Genomic DNA, 13444 nt, shown 5'->3' with positions numbered 1-13444 from the left:
AAGAGCTCAGATCCCTCTTGGCTCTCGGAGTCGCAGGGAGTGTGTCTTCCCGCGCCACCCTCCACCCCCCGAAATGTTTCTGTTTCTAATCCCAGCCTGGGCAGGAATGTGGCTCCCCGGCCAGGGGCCAAGGAGCTATTTTGGGGTCTCGTTTGCCCGGGGAGGGCTTGGCTCCACCACTTTCCTCCCCCTGGCTTTGGGCAGCAGGTCACCCCTGTTCAGGCTCTGAGGGTGCCCCCTCCTGGTCCTCTCCTCACCACCCCTTCCCCACTTCCTGGAAAAAAAAAAAAAAAAAAAAGCCAGTATAAAGCAGAGAGAGCATGAGGGCTAAATTTAACTGTCCGAATCGGAATCCATCTCTGAGTCACCCAAGAAGCTGCCCTGGCCTCCCACCCCCTTCCCAGGCCTCAGCCCGTTTCTCCCACCCAGCCCCAGCCCCCAGCTCTGGAGCTTGTCAGGAGCAGGGGGGTGGTTGCTACTGGGTCACTCAGCCTCAGTTGGCCCCATTTCAGCAATGGGCAGGTTCCTCTTGGAATTCATCACACCTGTGGCTTCCTCTGTGCTCTACCATTTTATTGGGGTGACCGTGTGACAGCTGAGATTCTCCATCCGTTCCTCCTATTCTAGCACTGAAGGGTTTTGAAGGGCCCTGGAAGGAGGGAGCTTGGGGGGCTGGCTTGTGAGGGGTTAAGGCTGGGAGGCGGGAGGGGGGCTGGACCAAGGGGTGGGGAGAAGGGGAGGAGGCCTCGGCCGCAGAGAGAAGTGGCCAGAGAGGCCCAGGGGACAGCCAGGGACAGGCAGACATGCAGCCAGGGCTCCAGGGCCTGGACAGGGGCTGCCAGGCCCTGTGACAGGAGGACCCCGAGCCCCCGGCCCGGGGAGGGGCCATGGTGCTGCCTGTCCAACATGTCAGCCGAGGTGCGGCTGAGGCGGCTCCAGCAGCTGATGTTGGACCCCGGCTTCCTGGGGCTGGAGCCCCTGCTCGACCTTCTCCTGGGCGTCCACCAGGAGCTGGGCGCCTCCGAACTGGCCCAGGACAAGTACGTGGCCGACTTCTTGCAGTGGGGTGAGTACCTGCCCTCGGGGCTTCTGCAGATGGGGTGGGGGTGGGGCAGGAGACAGGTCTGGGCACAGAGGCCTGGCTGTTGGGGGGCAGGATGGCAGGGTGGGCATGGGGAGATCCTCCCATCCTGGGGCTCAGAGTGTGGACCTGGGTCCTGGGGTAACATTTCTCTGCCCTATGCCACCACCCTGGAGGGGCAGAGAAGGTCAGCAGAGGCCAGGGTGGTTATGACTCAGAGCCATGGCTTAGGAGTCACAGCAGGCGAGGCTGCCAACAGCCGCCCATGGCCTCTGCACCCCGCCTTAGGGTCAGGGTCAGGGTCGTGCTGGGAGCTCCCTCTCCTAGGACCCTCCCCCAAGAAGTGGGCTCTATGGGGTTTCCTGCTCCCCTAGTTTCCTGCGGCCTGAGGCAAGCCAGGAGGGCCAGCATGGGGCAGCTGCCAGGGACGCAGCCGACAGGCAGGTGTTCGGCGCCAGCCTCTCCAGCTGCCCCAACAGGTGCCCAGGCGCTGGGAGGGCGGTGACTCACGCGGGCCCTGTGAGAGAACCAGCTTTGCAGACAGGCGCCACCAGCGCCCCCTCCTCTGCGATCCAGGAGGGACAACTTTGGGTTCTTCTGGGTGTGCCTCCTTCTTTTGTAGGTTCTGCGCCCACCCCCAGCCCCAAAGTCTCGGTCCCTATGAGCCGTGTGGGTCAGCCACCATTCCCGCCACCCTGGGTCCCTGCGTCCTTTAGTTCTCCTGGCCCAGGGCCTCCAACCTTCCAGCTGTCCCACAAAACCCCTTCTTGCAAGGGCTTTCCAGGGCCTGGGGCCAGGGCTGGAAGGAGGATGCTTCCGCTTCTGCCAGCTGCCTTGTCTGCCCACCTCCTCCCCAAGCCCAGGACTCGGGCTCACTGGTCACTGGTTTCTTTCATTCCCAGCACCCTGTCCCTCTGGCCCTCAGCGACTGGTGCTTGGTCTTTGGCCTGTGTGTGACAAACTGTGTGTGACATTTGTTTCCTGTTTCTCCACCTTCCCCTGCTTCCTCTTGTGTCCATCTCTTTCTGACCCAGGCCTGGTTCCTCTCCCTCCTGCTCCCATTTCACAGATGGGAAGGTGGAGGCCAAGAAGGGCCAGGCCACTCAGCCTCTGGAAAAACCTTCTCCCAACCTCCCACAGCCCCTAATGACTCTCCTGGCCTCCCTTTAGCAGAGGATGAAGTTGGGCTGGCAGGGTAAACTGAGACCGGGCGGGGTAGGGGTCCGGCGCTCCCGGGAGGAGCACTCCTTTTGTGGCCCGAGCTGCATCTTGCGGCCCCTCCCCTGCCAGGCCTGGGGCGGGGGAGGGGGCCAGGGTTCCTGCTGCCTTAAAAGGGCTCAATGTCTTGGCTCTCTCCTCCCTCCCCCGTCCTCAGCCCTGGCTGGTTCGTCCCTGCTGGCCCACTCTCCCGGAACCCCCCGGAACCCCTCTCTTTCCTCCAGAACCCACTGTCTCCTCTCCTTCCCTCCCCTCCCATACCCATCCCTCTCTCCATCCTGCCTCCACTTCTTCCACCCCTGGGAGTCCAGGCCTCCCTGTCCCCACAGTCCCTGAGCCACAAGCCTCCACCCCAGCTGGTCCCCCACCCAGGCTGCCCTGTTTAACATTCCTAGTCATAGGACCTTGACTTCTGAGAGGCCTGATTGTCATCTGTAAATAAGGGGTAGGACTAAAGCACTCCTCCTGGAGGACTGAGAGATGGGCTGGACTGGAGCACTTGAGTCTGGGATGTGTGACCAGGCTGGCTTTGTCTCCCTGTCCTGTTCCTTCCCCCAGCCCCAAATCCAGGGTTTCCCAAAGTGTGGTTCAAGAACCACCTGCATCTGAATCTAGAGGTACTGGATACAACCCCATGTCTGGGCCATTACCCAGGACATTCTACATGAGAACGTGGGAGTGGGGCCCTGGCTGCACCTGAACTGTCACCTGGAGTCAGGGTGGAGGGCTGGAAGCCCAGGAAGGTGGAAGAACTGGGTCTTATTTCCTTCTTCCCATGTTCTTTAGGGTCTGCCCTTCTGCAGACTTCGTTACCCCACCCTCACCATCCTGCACACCCTTGGAGCCCTCTGGGCCAATGCCCTGTCCCGCAAAGGGCTTCTCGGGCATCTCACCTCTATGGGAGGGCAGTTTTGGTCCCCAGAACCTTACACAGTGTTTATGTGGGGAAGCCCTTGGGAAGCAGACAGTCCTAGGGTGAAGCTGAGAGGCAGAGAGAAGGGGAGACAGAGAGAGGGTGGGGCTTTTCCCCTTGTCTCCAGTGCCCTTTCTGGTGACCCTCGGTTCTTTTTCCCCACCACGCCCCCAGCGGAGCCCATCGTGGTGAGGCTTAAGGAGGTCCGACTGCAGAGGGACGACTTCGAGATTCTGAAGGTGATCGGACGTGGGGCGTTCAGCGAGGTAAGCCGAACCGGGCGGGAGCCTGACTTGACTTGTGGTGGGCGGGGCATAGGGGTTGAGGCGGGGCCTTAGAAATTGATGAATGACCGAGCCTTAGAACCTAGGGCTGGGCTGGAGGCGGGGCTTGGGACCAATGGGCATGGTGTGGCAGGTGGGGCGGGGCCACGGCTGGGTGCAGAAGTGGGTGGAGTTGGGTCTGGGCGAGCCCTTCTGTTTTCCCGCCGTCTCCACTCTGTCTCCCTATCTCGACCTCAGGTAGCGGTAGTGAAGATGAAGCAGACGGGCCAGGTGTATGCCATGAAGATCATGAACAAGTGGGACATGCTGAAGAGGGGCGAGGTGAGGGGCTGGGCGGGCGTGGGGGGCTTTGAGGATCCGCGCCCCGTCTCCAGCTGCAGCTCCTCCGGGTGCCCTGCAGGTGTCGTGCTTCCGTGAGGAGAGGGACGTGTTGGTGAATGGGGACCGGCGGTGGATCACGCAGCTGCACTTCGCCTTCCAGGATGAGAACTACTTGGTGAGCTCTGGGCCGGGGTGACTAGGAAGAGGGACAGAGCCCGTGCTGTCACTGGACGAGGAGGTGGGGAGAGGAAGCTCTAGGATTGGGGGTGCTGCCCAGAAACGTCTGTGGGAAAGTCTGTGTGCGGTGAGAGGGTGTGTCAGGTGGATGAGGGGCCTTCCCTATCTGGGACGGGGATGGTGTCCCTCACTGCCCGTTTCTGGGGTGATTTGGGGGACTCCTATAAAGATGTTTCTGTTGCGGGGGGGTCTCCTGGAATGGGATAGGTCTTCAGGAATTCTAACGGGGCCACTGCCTAGGGAGGGAGTGTCTGGGACCTATTCTCTGGGTGTTGGGTGGCCTCTGGGTTCTCTTTCCCAGAACATCTCAGAGGGAGTGAATCTGCCCAGTGACATCCCAGGAAAGTTTTTTTGTTTGTGTTTTTTTTCGAGGGGCAGGGGGCGGGGGCCGCAAGTGGTCTCTGATTTGGCCCAGCAGATCTCTATGGTTATCTCTGGGCTGGGGCTGCAGGTCTCTGCCCAGGGATGGGGTGTCTCTGGGAGGGGTTGTCCCAGCCATCCGTGATGGATCAGGGCCTCAGGGGACTACCAACCACCCATGACGAACCCCTTCTCAGTACCTGGTCATGGAGTATTACGTGGGCGGGGACCTGCTGACACTGCTGAGCAAGTTTGGGGAGCGGATTCCAGCCGAGATGGCGCGCTTCTACCTGGCGGAAATTGTCATGGCCATAGACTCGGTGCACCGGCTTGGCTACGTGCACAGGTGGGCGCGGCATGGCTGAGGGCTAGGGCGAGGGGAGAGCAAGGAAGCTTGTTCCCTGGCTGGGTTCTTGGAAGGTCAGCCCAGAGAGGCCAGGGCCTAGAGAGGGACCTCCTTGGTTGGGGCCCACTGGGGGGTGCCTGGGAGTAGGGTCCAGAACTGTAGAATCTCTACAGGGGCGGAACCCGAGGAAGTGGGGCCCCAGGTGGCACTGCCCAGAGGGGCGGACCCTGGTGGGACCACAGAAGGGAGGTTCACTTATCCCACCCTTCTCCTTTCCTCGGTGCAGGGACATCAAACCCGACAACATCCTGCTGGACCGCTGTGGCCACATCCGCCTGGCCGACTTCGGCTCTTGCCTCAAGCTGCGGGCAGATGGAACGGTGAGCCAGTGCCCTGGCCACGGAGCAACTCGGGCTGCTGATGAGGGATGGGAGGCACAGAGTGTGGGAGCGGGACTGGATTTGGAGGGGAAAAGAGGTGGTGACCCAGGCCTAAGTGTGCATCTGTGTGGCGGAGTATTAGACCAGGCAGAGGGAGGGACCAAGCATTTGGGGAGTGGTTGGAAGGAGGGCCCAAAGCTGGTGGGCCCAGAGGGGTGAGCCCAAGCCTTGTTCTGCTCCTTTTGGTCCAGGTGCGGTCGCTGGTGGCTGTGGGCACCCCAGACTACCTGTCCCCCGAGATCCTGCAGGCTGTGGGCGGTGGGCCTGGGACAGGCAGCTACGGGCCCGAGTGTGACTGGTGGGCGCTGGGTGTATTCGCCTATGAGATGTTCTATGGGCAGACGCCCTTCTACGCGGATTCCACGGCGGAGACCTATGGCAAGATCGTCCACTACAAGGTGAGCACGGCCCCAGGGAGCCCTGGCCTCTCCTGGTAGGCGCTCCCAGGCTATCGCCTCCTCTCCCTCTGAGCAGGAGCACCTCTCTCTGCCGCTGGTGGATGAAGGGGTCCCTGAGGAGGCTCGAGACTTCATTCAGCGGCTGCTGTGTCCCCCGGAGACACGGCTGGGCCGGGGTGGAGCAGGCGACTTCCGGACACATCCCTTCTTCTTTGGCCTCGACTGGGATAGTCTCCGAGACAGTGTGCCCCCCTTTATACCGGATTTCGAAGGTGCCACCGACACATGCAACTTCGACTTGGTGGAGGACGGGCTCACTGCCATGGTGAGCGGGGGCGGGGTAGGTACCTGTGGCCCCTGCTCGGCTGCGGGAACCTCCCCATGCTCCCTCCATAAAGTTGGAGTAAGGACAGTGCCTACCTCCTGGGGTCCTGAATCACTCATTCCCCAGAGCACCTGCTCTGTGCCCATCTAGTACTGAGGACCCAGCAGTGACCTAGACTTACAGTCCAATGGGGGAACACAGACCAGTCTTGAGACAGTGAGGCCCCAGAGTGATCAGGGCTGAGACAATGGAGTGTAGGGGGTGGGGGGCTCCTGACTCAGCAAGGAAGGTCCTGGAGGGCTTCCTGGAGTGGGGAGCTCTCTGAGCTGAGACTTGGAGGGATGAGAAGCAGGAGAGGACTCCTCCTCCCTTAGGCTGTCTCTCTTCACCGTGTAACAAGCTGTCATGGCATGCTTGCTCGGCTCTGGGTGCCCTTTTGCTGAACAATACTGGGGATCCAGCACTGATCATATGAGCTCTGGTCCCTGCCCTCATCCACTTGCAGTGTAGAGAATTAGAGAATTATGGAGAGTGTGGCAGGTGCCCTGAAGGGAAGCAACAGGATACAAGAAAAAATGGTGGGGCCAGGCACGGTGGCTCATGCCTGTAACCCCAGCAATTTGGGAGGCCGAAGTGGGTGGATTGCTTGAGCCCAGGAGTTTGAGACCAGCCTGGGCAATGTGGTGAGACCTTGTCTCTACAAAAATGTTTTAAAAATTGGCTGGGCATGGTGGCGCATGCCTGTATATTCAGCTACTAGGGAGGCCGACGTGGGCTTGAGCCCAGGAGGTCAAGGCTGCAGTGAGCTGTGATTGTGCCACTGCACTCCAGCCTGGGCAACGGAGAGAGACTCTGTCTCAAAAATAAGATAAATTGAAATTAAAAAATAGGCTGGGCTGGCCGGGCGCGGTGGCTCACGCCTGTAATCCCAGCACTTTGGGAGGCCGAGGCGGGCGGATCACGAGGTCAGGAGATCGAGACCATCCTGGCTAACACGGTGAAACCCCATCTCTACTAAAAATACAAAAAATTAGCCAGGCGTGGTGGCAGGCGCCTGTAGTCCCAGCTACTCGGGAGGCTGAGGCAGGACAATGGCGTGAACCCGGGAGGTGGAGTTTGCACTGAGCCGAGATCGCGCCACTGCACTCCAGCCTGGGCGACAGAGCGAGACTCTGTCTCAAAAAAAAAAAAAAAAAAAAATGCTGGGCTGCAGCCGGGCGCTGTGGCTCATGCCTGTAATCCCAGCACTTTGGGAGTCCAAGGCCGGCGGGTCATGAGATCAGGAGTTTTGAGACTAGCCTGGCCAACACGGTGAAACCCTGTCTCTACTAAAAATACAAGAAAATTAGCTGGGCGTGGTCGCAGGTGCCTGTAATCCCAGCTACTGGGGAAGCTGAGGCAGAAGAATTGCTTGAACCCAGGGGGCAGAGTTTGCAGTGAGCCAAGATTGTGCCACTGCACTCCAGTCTGGGTGACAGAGTGAGACTCTGTCTCAAAAAAAAAAAGGCTGAGGCAGGCAGATCACTGGAGGTCAGGAGTTCAAGACCAGCCTGGCCAACATGGTGAAACCCTGTGTCTACTAAAAATACAAAATTTAGCCAGGCTTGGTGGCGTGTGCCTGTAATGCCAGCTACTCAGGAGGCTGAGGCAGAAGAATCGCTTGATTGAACCTGGGAGGCAGAGTTTGCAGTGGGCTGGGATCGTGCCACTGCACTCTAGGCTGGGAGACAGCAAGACTCCATCTAAAAAAAAAAAAACAGAAGTGGGCTGGGCACAGTGGCTTATATTTGTAATCCCAACACTTTGGGAGGCTGAGGTTGGAGGACTGCTTCAGCCCAGAGTTTGGGACTATAACAGCCGAGGTAGGCGGATCACTTGAGGTCAGGAGATGGAGACCAGCCTGGCCAGCATGGCGAAACCCCGTCTCTACCAAAAATATAAAAAATTAGCCAGGCGTGAAAGAGGGCACCTGTAATCTCAGCTACTCGGGAGGCTGAGGCAGGAGAATCGCCTGAACCTGGGAGGCAGAGGTTGCAGTGAGCTGAGATTGCACCACTGCACTCCAGCCTGGGCAACAGAGCGAGACTCCATGTCAAAAGAAAAAAAGAAAAGAAAAAATGCTGCAGGGGCCCCTTTAGATAAGCCCTGAGTTGGGGCTGGTTTGGGGGGAACATGTAAGCCAAGATCAAAAAGCAGTGAGGGGCCCGTCCTGACGACTGCTGGTCACATCTGTGTGTCTTGCGCAGGAGACACTGTCGGACATTCAGGAAGGTGCGCCGCTGGGGGTCCACCTGCCTTTCGTGGGCTACTCCTACTCCTGCGTGGCCCTCAGGTAAGCACTGCCCTGGACGGCCTCCAGGGGCCCCGAGGCTGCTTGAGCTTCCTGGGTCCTGCTCCTCGGCAGCCAATGGAGTTGCAGGATCAGTCTTGGAACCTTACTGTTTTGGGACCAAAGACTCCTAAGAGGCCAGAGTTGGAGGACCTTAAATTTTCAGATCTATGTACTTCAAAATGTTAGATTGAATGTTAAAACCTCAGAGTCACAGACTGGGCTTCCCAGAATCTTGCAACCATCAACTTTTACATCTGTAGTACACAGAGCCACAGGACTTCAGAATCTTGGAAAATATGAAGTTTAGACTTTTACAATCAGTTGTAAAAGAATGCAAATTATTTGAATCAGCCATATAACAATAAGGCCATTTAAAAGTATTAATTTAGGCGGGCCATGGTGGCTCACGCCTGTAATCCCAGCACTTTGGGAGACCCAGGCGGGTGGATCACGAGGTCAGGAGATCGAGACCATCCTGGCTAACATGGTGAAACCCCATCTCTACTAAAAATACAAAAAAATTAGCCGGGCGTGGTGGCAGGCACCTGCAGTCCCAGCTACTCGGAAGGCGAGGCAGGAGAATGGCATGAACCCGGGAGGCGGAGCTTACAGTGAGCCGAGATGATGCCACTGCACTCCAGCCTGGGCAACAGAGCGAGACTCCGTCTCAAAAAAAAAAAAAAGTATTAATTTAGGCTGGGTGTGGTGGCTCATGCCTGTAATCCCAGCGCTTTGGGAGGATGAGGTGGGTGGATCACCTGAGGTCAGGATTTCGAGACCAGCCTGACCAACATGGAGAAACCTCGTCTCTACTAAAAAAATTAGCCGGGCGTGGTGGCATATACCTGTAATCCCAGCTACTCAGGAGGCTGAGGCAGGAGAATCAGGACCCAGGAGGGGGAGGTTGTGGTGGGCTGAGATTGTGCCATTGCATTCCAGCCTGGGCAACAAAAGCGAAACTTCATCTCAAAAAAAAAGAAAGTACTGATTTATAGGCTGGGCATGGTGGCTTACGCTTGGAATCCCAGCACTTTGGGAGGCTGAAGTGGATGGATTGCTTCAGCCCAGGAGTTCAAGACCAGCCTGGGCAACATAATGAGACCCTGTCTCTACAAAAAATTGAAAAAATTTTGCCAGGCATAGTGGTCTGTGCCTGCAGTCCTAGCTACTCAGGAGTCTGAAGTAGGAGGATCACTTGAGCCTGGAGTTTGAGGCTTCAGTGAGCCATGATAGATTCCAGCCTAGGCAACAGAGTGAGACCTGGTCTCAAAAGTATTAATTACACAAATAATGCATTGCTTATCACAAGTAAATTAGAAAATACAGATAAGGAAAAGGAAGTTGATATCTCGTGAGCTCACCAGACGGCAGTGGTCCCTGGCTCACATGTGCACTGACACATGTTTAAATACTGGAGAACAGGTTTTTTTTTTGTTTTTTTTCTCCCCCTTCCTCATGCTACTTTGTCTAAGAGAACAGTTGGTTTTCTAATCAGCTTTTATTACTGGACAACATTACAAATACTATACCTTATCATTAATGAACTCCAGCTTGATTCTGAACCGCTGTGGGGCCTGAACGGTGGGTCAGGATTGAACCCATCATCTATTAGAACCCAGGCGCGTGTCCAGGATATCTAGGTCCTGAGCCATGTTCCCACAGGAGGGACTGCTGGGTTGGAGGGGACAGCCACTTCATACCCCAGGGAGGAGCTGTCCCCTTCCCACAGCTGAGTGGGGTGTGGGCCGCCTCAAGTCGCCATCTTGGGGTCCCATGCCCAGTCTTAGGACCACATCTGTGGAGGTGGCCAGAGCCAAGCAGTCTCCCCATCAGGTCGGCCTCCCTGTCCTGAGGCCCTGAGAAGAGGGGTCTGCAGAGGTCACATGTCAAGGGGGGAGACGAGCTGACCCTAGAACATGGGAGTCTGGACCCCAAGTCCCTGCAGAAGGTTTAGAAAGAGCAGCTCCCAGGGGCCCAAGGCCAGGGGAGGGGCAGGGCTTTTCCTAAGCAGAGGAGGGTCTACTGGCCTACCTGGGACTCTGTTCTCTTCGCTCTGCTGCTCCCCTTCCTCAAATCAGGAGGTCTTTGAAGCAGCTGCCTCTACCCACAGGCCATGAGTTCTGGTTCTCCACCAGAGAATCAGCATTCTGTCTCCCTCCCCACTCCCTCTCCCCAGGGACAGTGAGGTCCCAGGCCCCACACCCATGGAACTGGAGGCTGAGCAGCTGCTTGAGCCACACGTGCAAGCGCCCAGCCTGGAGCCCTCGGTGTCCCCACAGGATGAAACAGTAAGTTGGTGGAGGGGAGGGGGTCCTTCAGGGACAAGCGGGAGAGAAAAGGTGAGGGCTTTCCGGGTAGCGTGCACTGTAGACCCCTCTAGGGACTTCCTGAACAGAAGCAGACAGAAACCACGGAGAGACGAGGTTACTTCAGACATGAGACGGTCTCTGTAGTTACAGTGGGGCATTAAGTGAGGGTGTGTGTGTGGCTGGGGATCTGAGGAGTTGATCTTTGAGCTGAGTGCTCGTGAAGGAGAAACCAGCCACGGAAGGAAAGGTACCAGGTGGTCAGGCGAGAGCCTCAAGGGCAAAGGCAGGTGGGAATCATGATTTGTTCCTGAAAGGTAGTTTGGCTGAATCGTTTGTTCCTGAGAAGGCTGGAGAGGCCATCAGGAAACAAAACCCAGCAAGGCCTTTTGTCGTGAGGGCATTAGGGAGCTGGAGGGATTTTGAGCAGCAGAGGGACATAGGTTGTGTTAGTGTTTGAGCACCAGCCCTCTGGTCCCTGTGTAGATTTAGAGGACCAGACTCAGGGATGGGGCTGAGGGAGGTAGGGAAGGGAGGGGGCTTGGATCATTGCAGGAGCTATGGGGATTCCAGAAATTTTGAGGGGACGGAGGAGTAGGGGATAAGCAAGGATCCCTAGCCTGGAACCAGTGCCCAAGTCCTGAGTCCTCCAGGAGCCACAGGCAGCCTTAAACCTGGTCCCCATACACAGGCTAAAGTGGCAGTTCCAGCGGCTATCCCTGCGGCAGAGGCTGAGGCCGAGGTGACGCTGCGGGAGCTCCAGGAGGCCCTGGAGGAGGAGGTGCTCACCCGGCAGAGCCTGAGCCGGGAGATGGAGGCCATCCGCACGGACAACCAGAACTTCGCCAGGTCGGGGTCGGGGCCGGGGCGCGGGGCCCGTGGCAACCCTTGGCAGCCCCTCTCGTCCGGCCCGGACGGACTCACTGTCCTTACCTCCCCACAGTCAACTACGCGAGGCAGAGGCTCGGAACCGGGACCTAGAGGCACACGTCCGGCAGTTGCAGGAGCGGATGGAGTTGCTGCAGGCAGAGGGAGCCACAGGCGAGTCCCTCATGTGTCCCCTTCCCCGGAGGACCGGGAGGAGGTGGACCGTCTGCTCCGCGGGGCGTGTATAGACACCTGGAGGAGGGAAGGGACCCACGCTGGGGCACGCCGCGCCACCGCCCTCCTTCGTCCCTCCACGCGCCCTATGCCTCTTTCTTCTCCTTCCAGCTGTCACGGGGGTCCCCAGTCCCCGGGCCACGGATCCACCTTCCCATGTAAGACCCCTCTCTTTGCCCTGCCTCAGACCTGCTGCCCACTCTGCAGATCCCCTCCCTGGCTCCTGGTCTCCCCGTCCAGATATAGGGCTCACCCTACGTCTTTGCGACTTTAGAGGGCAGAAGCCCTTCATTCAGCCCCAGATCGCCCTCCATTCAGGCCTCACCAGATTCCCTCCGGGATCTCCCTAGATAACCTCTCCGGCCTCGATTCCCCTCGCTGTCTCTTGCCCCACCGCTGAGGGCTGGGCTGGGCTCCGATCGGGTCACCTGTCCCTTCTCTCTCCAGCTAGATGGCCCCCCGGCCGTGGCTCTGGGCCAGTGCCCGCTGGTGGGGCCAGGCCCCATGCACCGCCGCCACCTGCTGCTCCCTGCCAGGGTACGTCCGGCTGCCCACGCCCCCCTCCGCCGTCGCGCCCCTCGCTCCACCCGCCCCGTGCCACCCGCTTAGCTGCGCATTTGCGGGGCTGGGCCCACGGCAGGAGGGCGGATCCTCGGGCAGCCAATCAACACAGGCCGCTAGGAAGCAGCCAATGACGAGTTCGGACGGGATTCGAGGCGTGCCAGTGGACTAACAACAGCTGTCGGCTGTTGGGGCGGGGGCGGGGCGCAGGGAGGAGTGCGGGCTCACCTATGGGCGTAGGCGGGGCGAGTCCCAGGAGCCAATCAGAGGCCCGTGCCGGGTGTTGACCTCGCCCTCTCCCCGCAGGTCCCTAGGCCTGGCCTATCGGAGGCGCTTTCCCTGCTCTTGTTCGCCGTTGCTCTGTCTCGTGTCGCCGCCCTGGGCTGCATTGGGTTGGTGGCCCACGCCGGGCAACTCACCGCAGTCTGGCGCCGCCCAGGAGCCGCCCGCGCTCCCTGAACCCTAGAACTGTCTTCGACTCCGGGGCCCCGTTGGAAGACTGAGCGCCCGGGGCACGGCACAGAAGTCGCGCCCACCACCTGCCAGTTCACACCGCTCCGAGCGTGGGTCTCCGCCCAGCTCCAGTCCTGTGATCCGGGCCCGCCCCCTAGCGGCCGGGGAGGGAGGGGCCGGGTCCGCGGCCGGCGAACGGGGCTCGAAGGGTCCTTGTAGCCGGGAATGCTGCTGCTGCTGCTGCTGCTGCTGCTGGTGGGGGGAATCACAGACCATTTCTTTCTTTCGGCCAGGCTGAGGCCCTGACGTGGATGGGCAAACTGCAGGCCTGAGAAGGCAGCAAGCTGGGCCGTCCGTGTTCCATCCTCCACGCACCCCCACCTATCGTCGGTTCGCAAACTGCAAATATTTCTTGTGCATGACGCCCTGCTCTGGGGAGCGTCTGGCGCGATCTCTGCTTGCTTACTTGGGAAATTTGCTTTTGCCAAACCCGCTTTTTCGGGGATCCCGCGCCCCCCCTGCTCACTTGCGCTGCTCTCGGAGCCCCAGCCGGCTCCGCCCGCTTCGGCGGTTTGGATATTTATTGACGTCGTCCTCCGACTCGCTGACAGGCTGCAGGACCCCCAACACCCCAATCCACGTTTTGGATGCACTGAGACCCCGACATTCCTCGGTATTTATTGTCTGTCCCCACCTAGGACCCCACCCCCGACCCTCGCTAATAAAAGGCCCTCCATCTGCCCAAATCTCTGGACTCCACAGTGTCCG

The 13444-nt window shown here is 59.0% G+C and overlaps 1 protein-coding gene across 24 annotated transcripts; it reads left to right on the top strand.

Annotated features, from left to right (window-relative positions):
* Positions 1–86: 86 nt before the first annotated feature.
* Positions 87–13422, top strand: DMPK (DM1 protein kinase). 24 transcript variants are annotated; one of them, XR_010138507.1, is made up of 16 exons: positions 87–1066; positions 3387–3478; positions 3734–3817; positions 3897–3992; positions 4612–4760; positions 5047–5140; positions 5392–5598; positions 5675–5938; positions 8170–8255; positions 10432–10543; positions 11253–11410; positions 11505–11602; positions 11774–11820; positions 12110–12199; positions 12530–12786; positions 12970–13422. XR_010138507.1 is itself a non-coding variant. In XM_063719600.1 (16 exons), exons 1-16 carry the CDS (start codon positions 888–890, stop codon positions 12687–12689), a joined length of 1971 nt encoding a protein of 656 aa, XP_063575670.1. In that variant the 3' UTR covers positions 12690–13422. The 24 variants fall into 24 exon arrangements, 19 of the variants coding, with proteins under 19 accessions (XP_009231069.2, XP_009231071.2, XP_009231067.2 ...); XM_063719600.1 differs by adding an exon at positions 2858–2916 and having other exon boundaries at positions 888–1066; positions 12114–12199; positions 12530–13422; XM_009232800.4 differs by adding an exon at positions 2858–2916 and having other exon boundaries at positions 888–1066; positions 12530–13422.
* The last annotated feature ends 22 nt before the right edge of the window (positions 13423–13444 follow it).

Source organism: Pongo abelii, chromosome 20 (assembly GCF_028885655.2).
Source record: "Pongo abelii isolate AG06213 chromosome 20, NHGRI_mPonAbe1-v2.0_pri, whole genome shotgun sequence".
Classification (NCBI taxonomy): domain Eukaryota; kingdom Metazoa; phylum Chordata; class Mammalia; order Primates; family Hominidae; genus Pongo; species Pongo abelii.
This window is presented reverse-complemented; position numbering and strand designations above follow the sequence as displayed.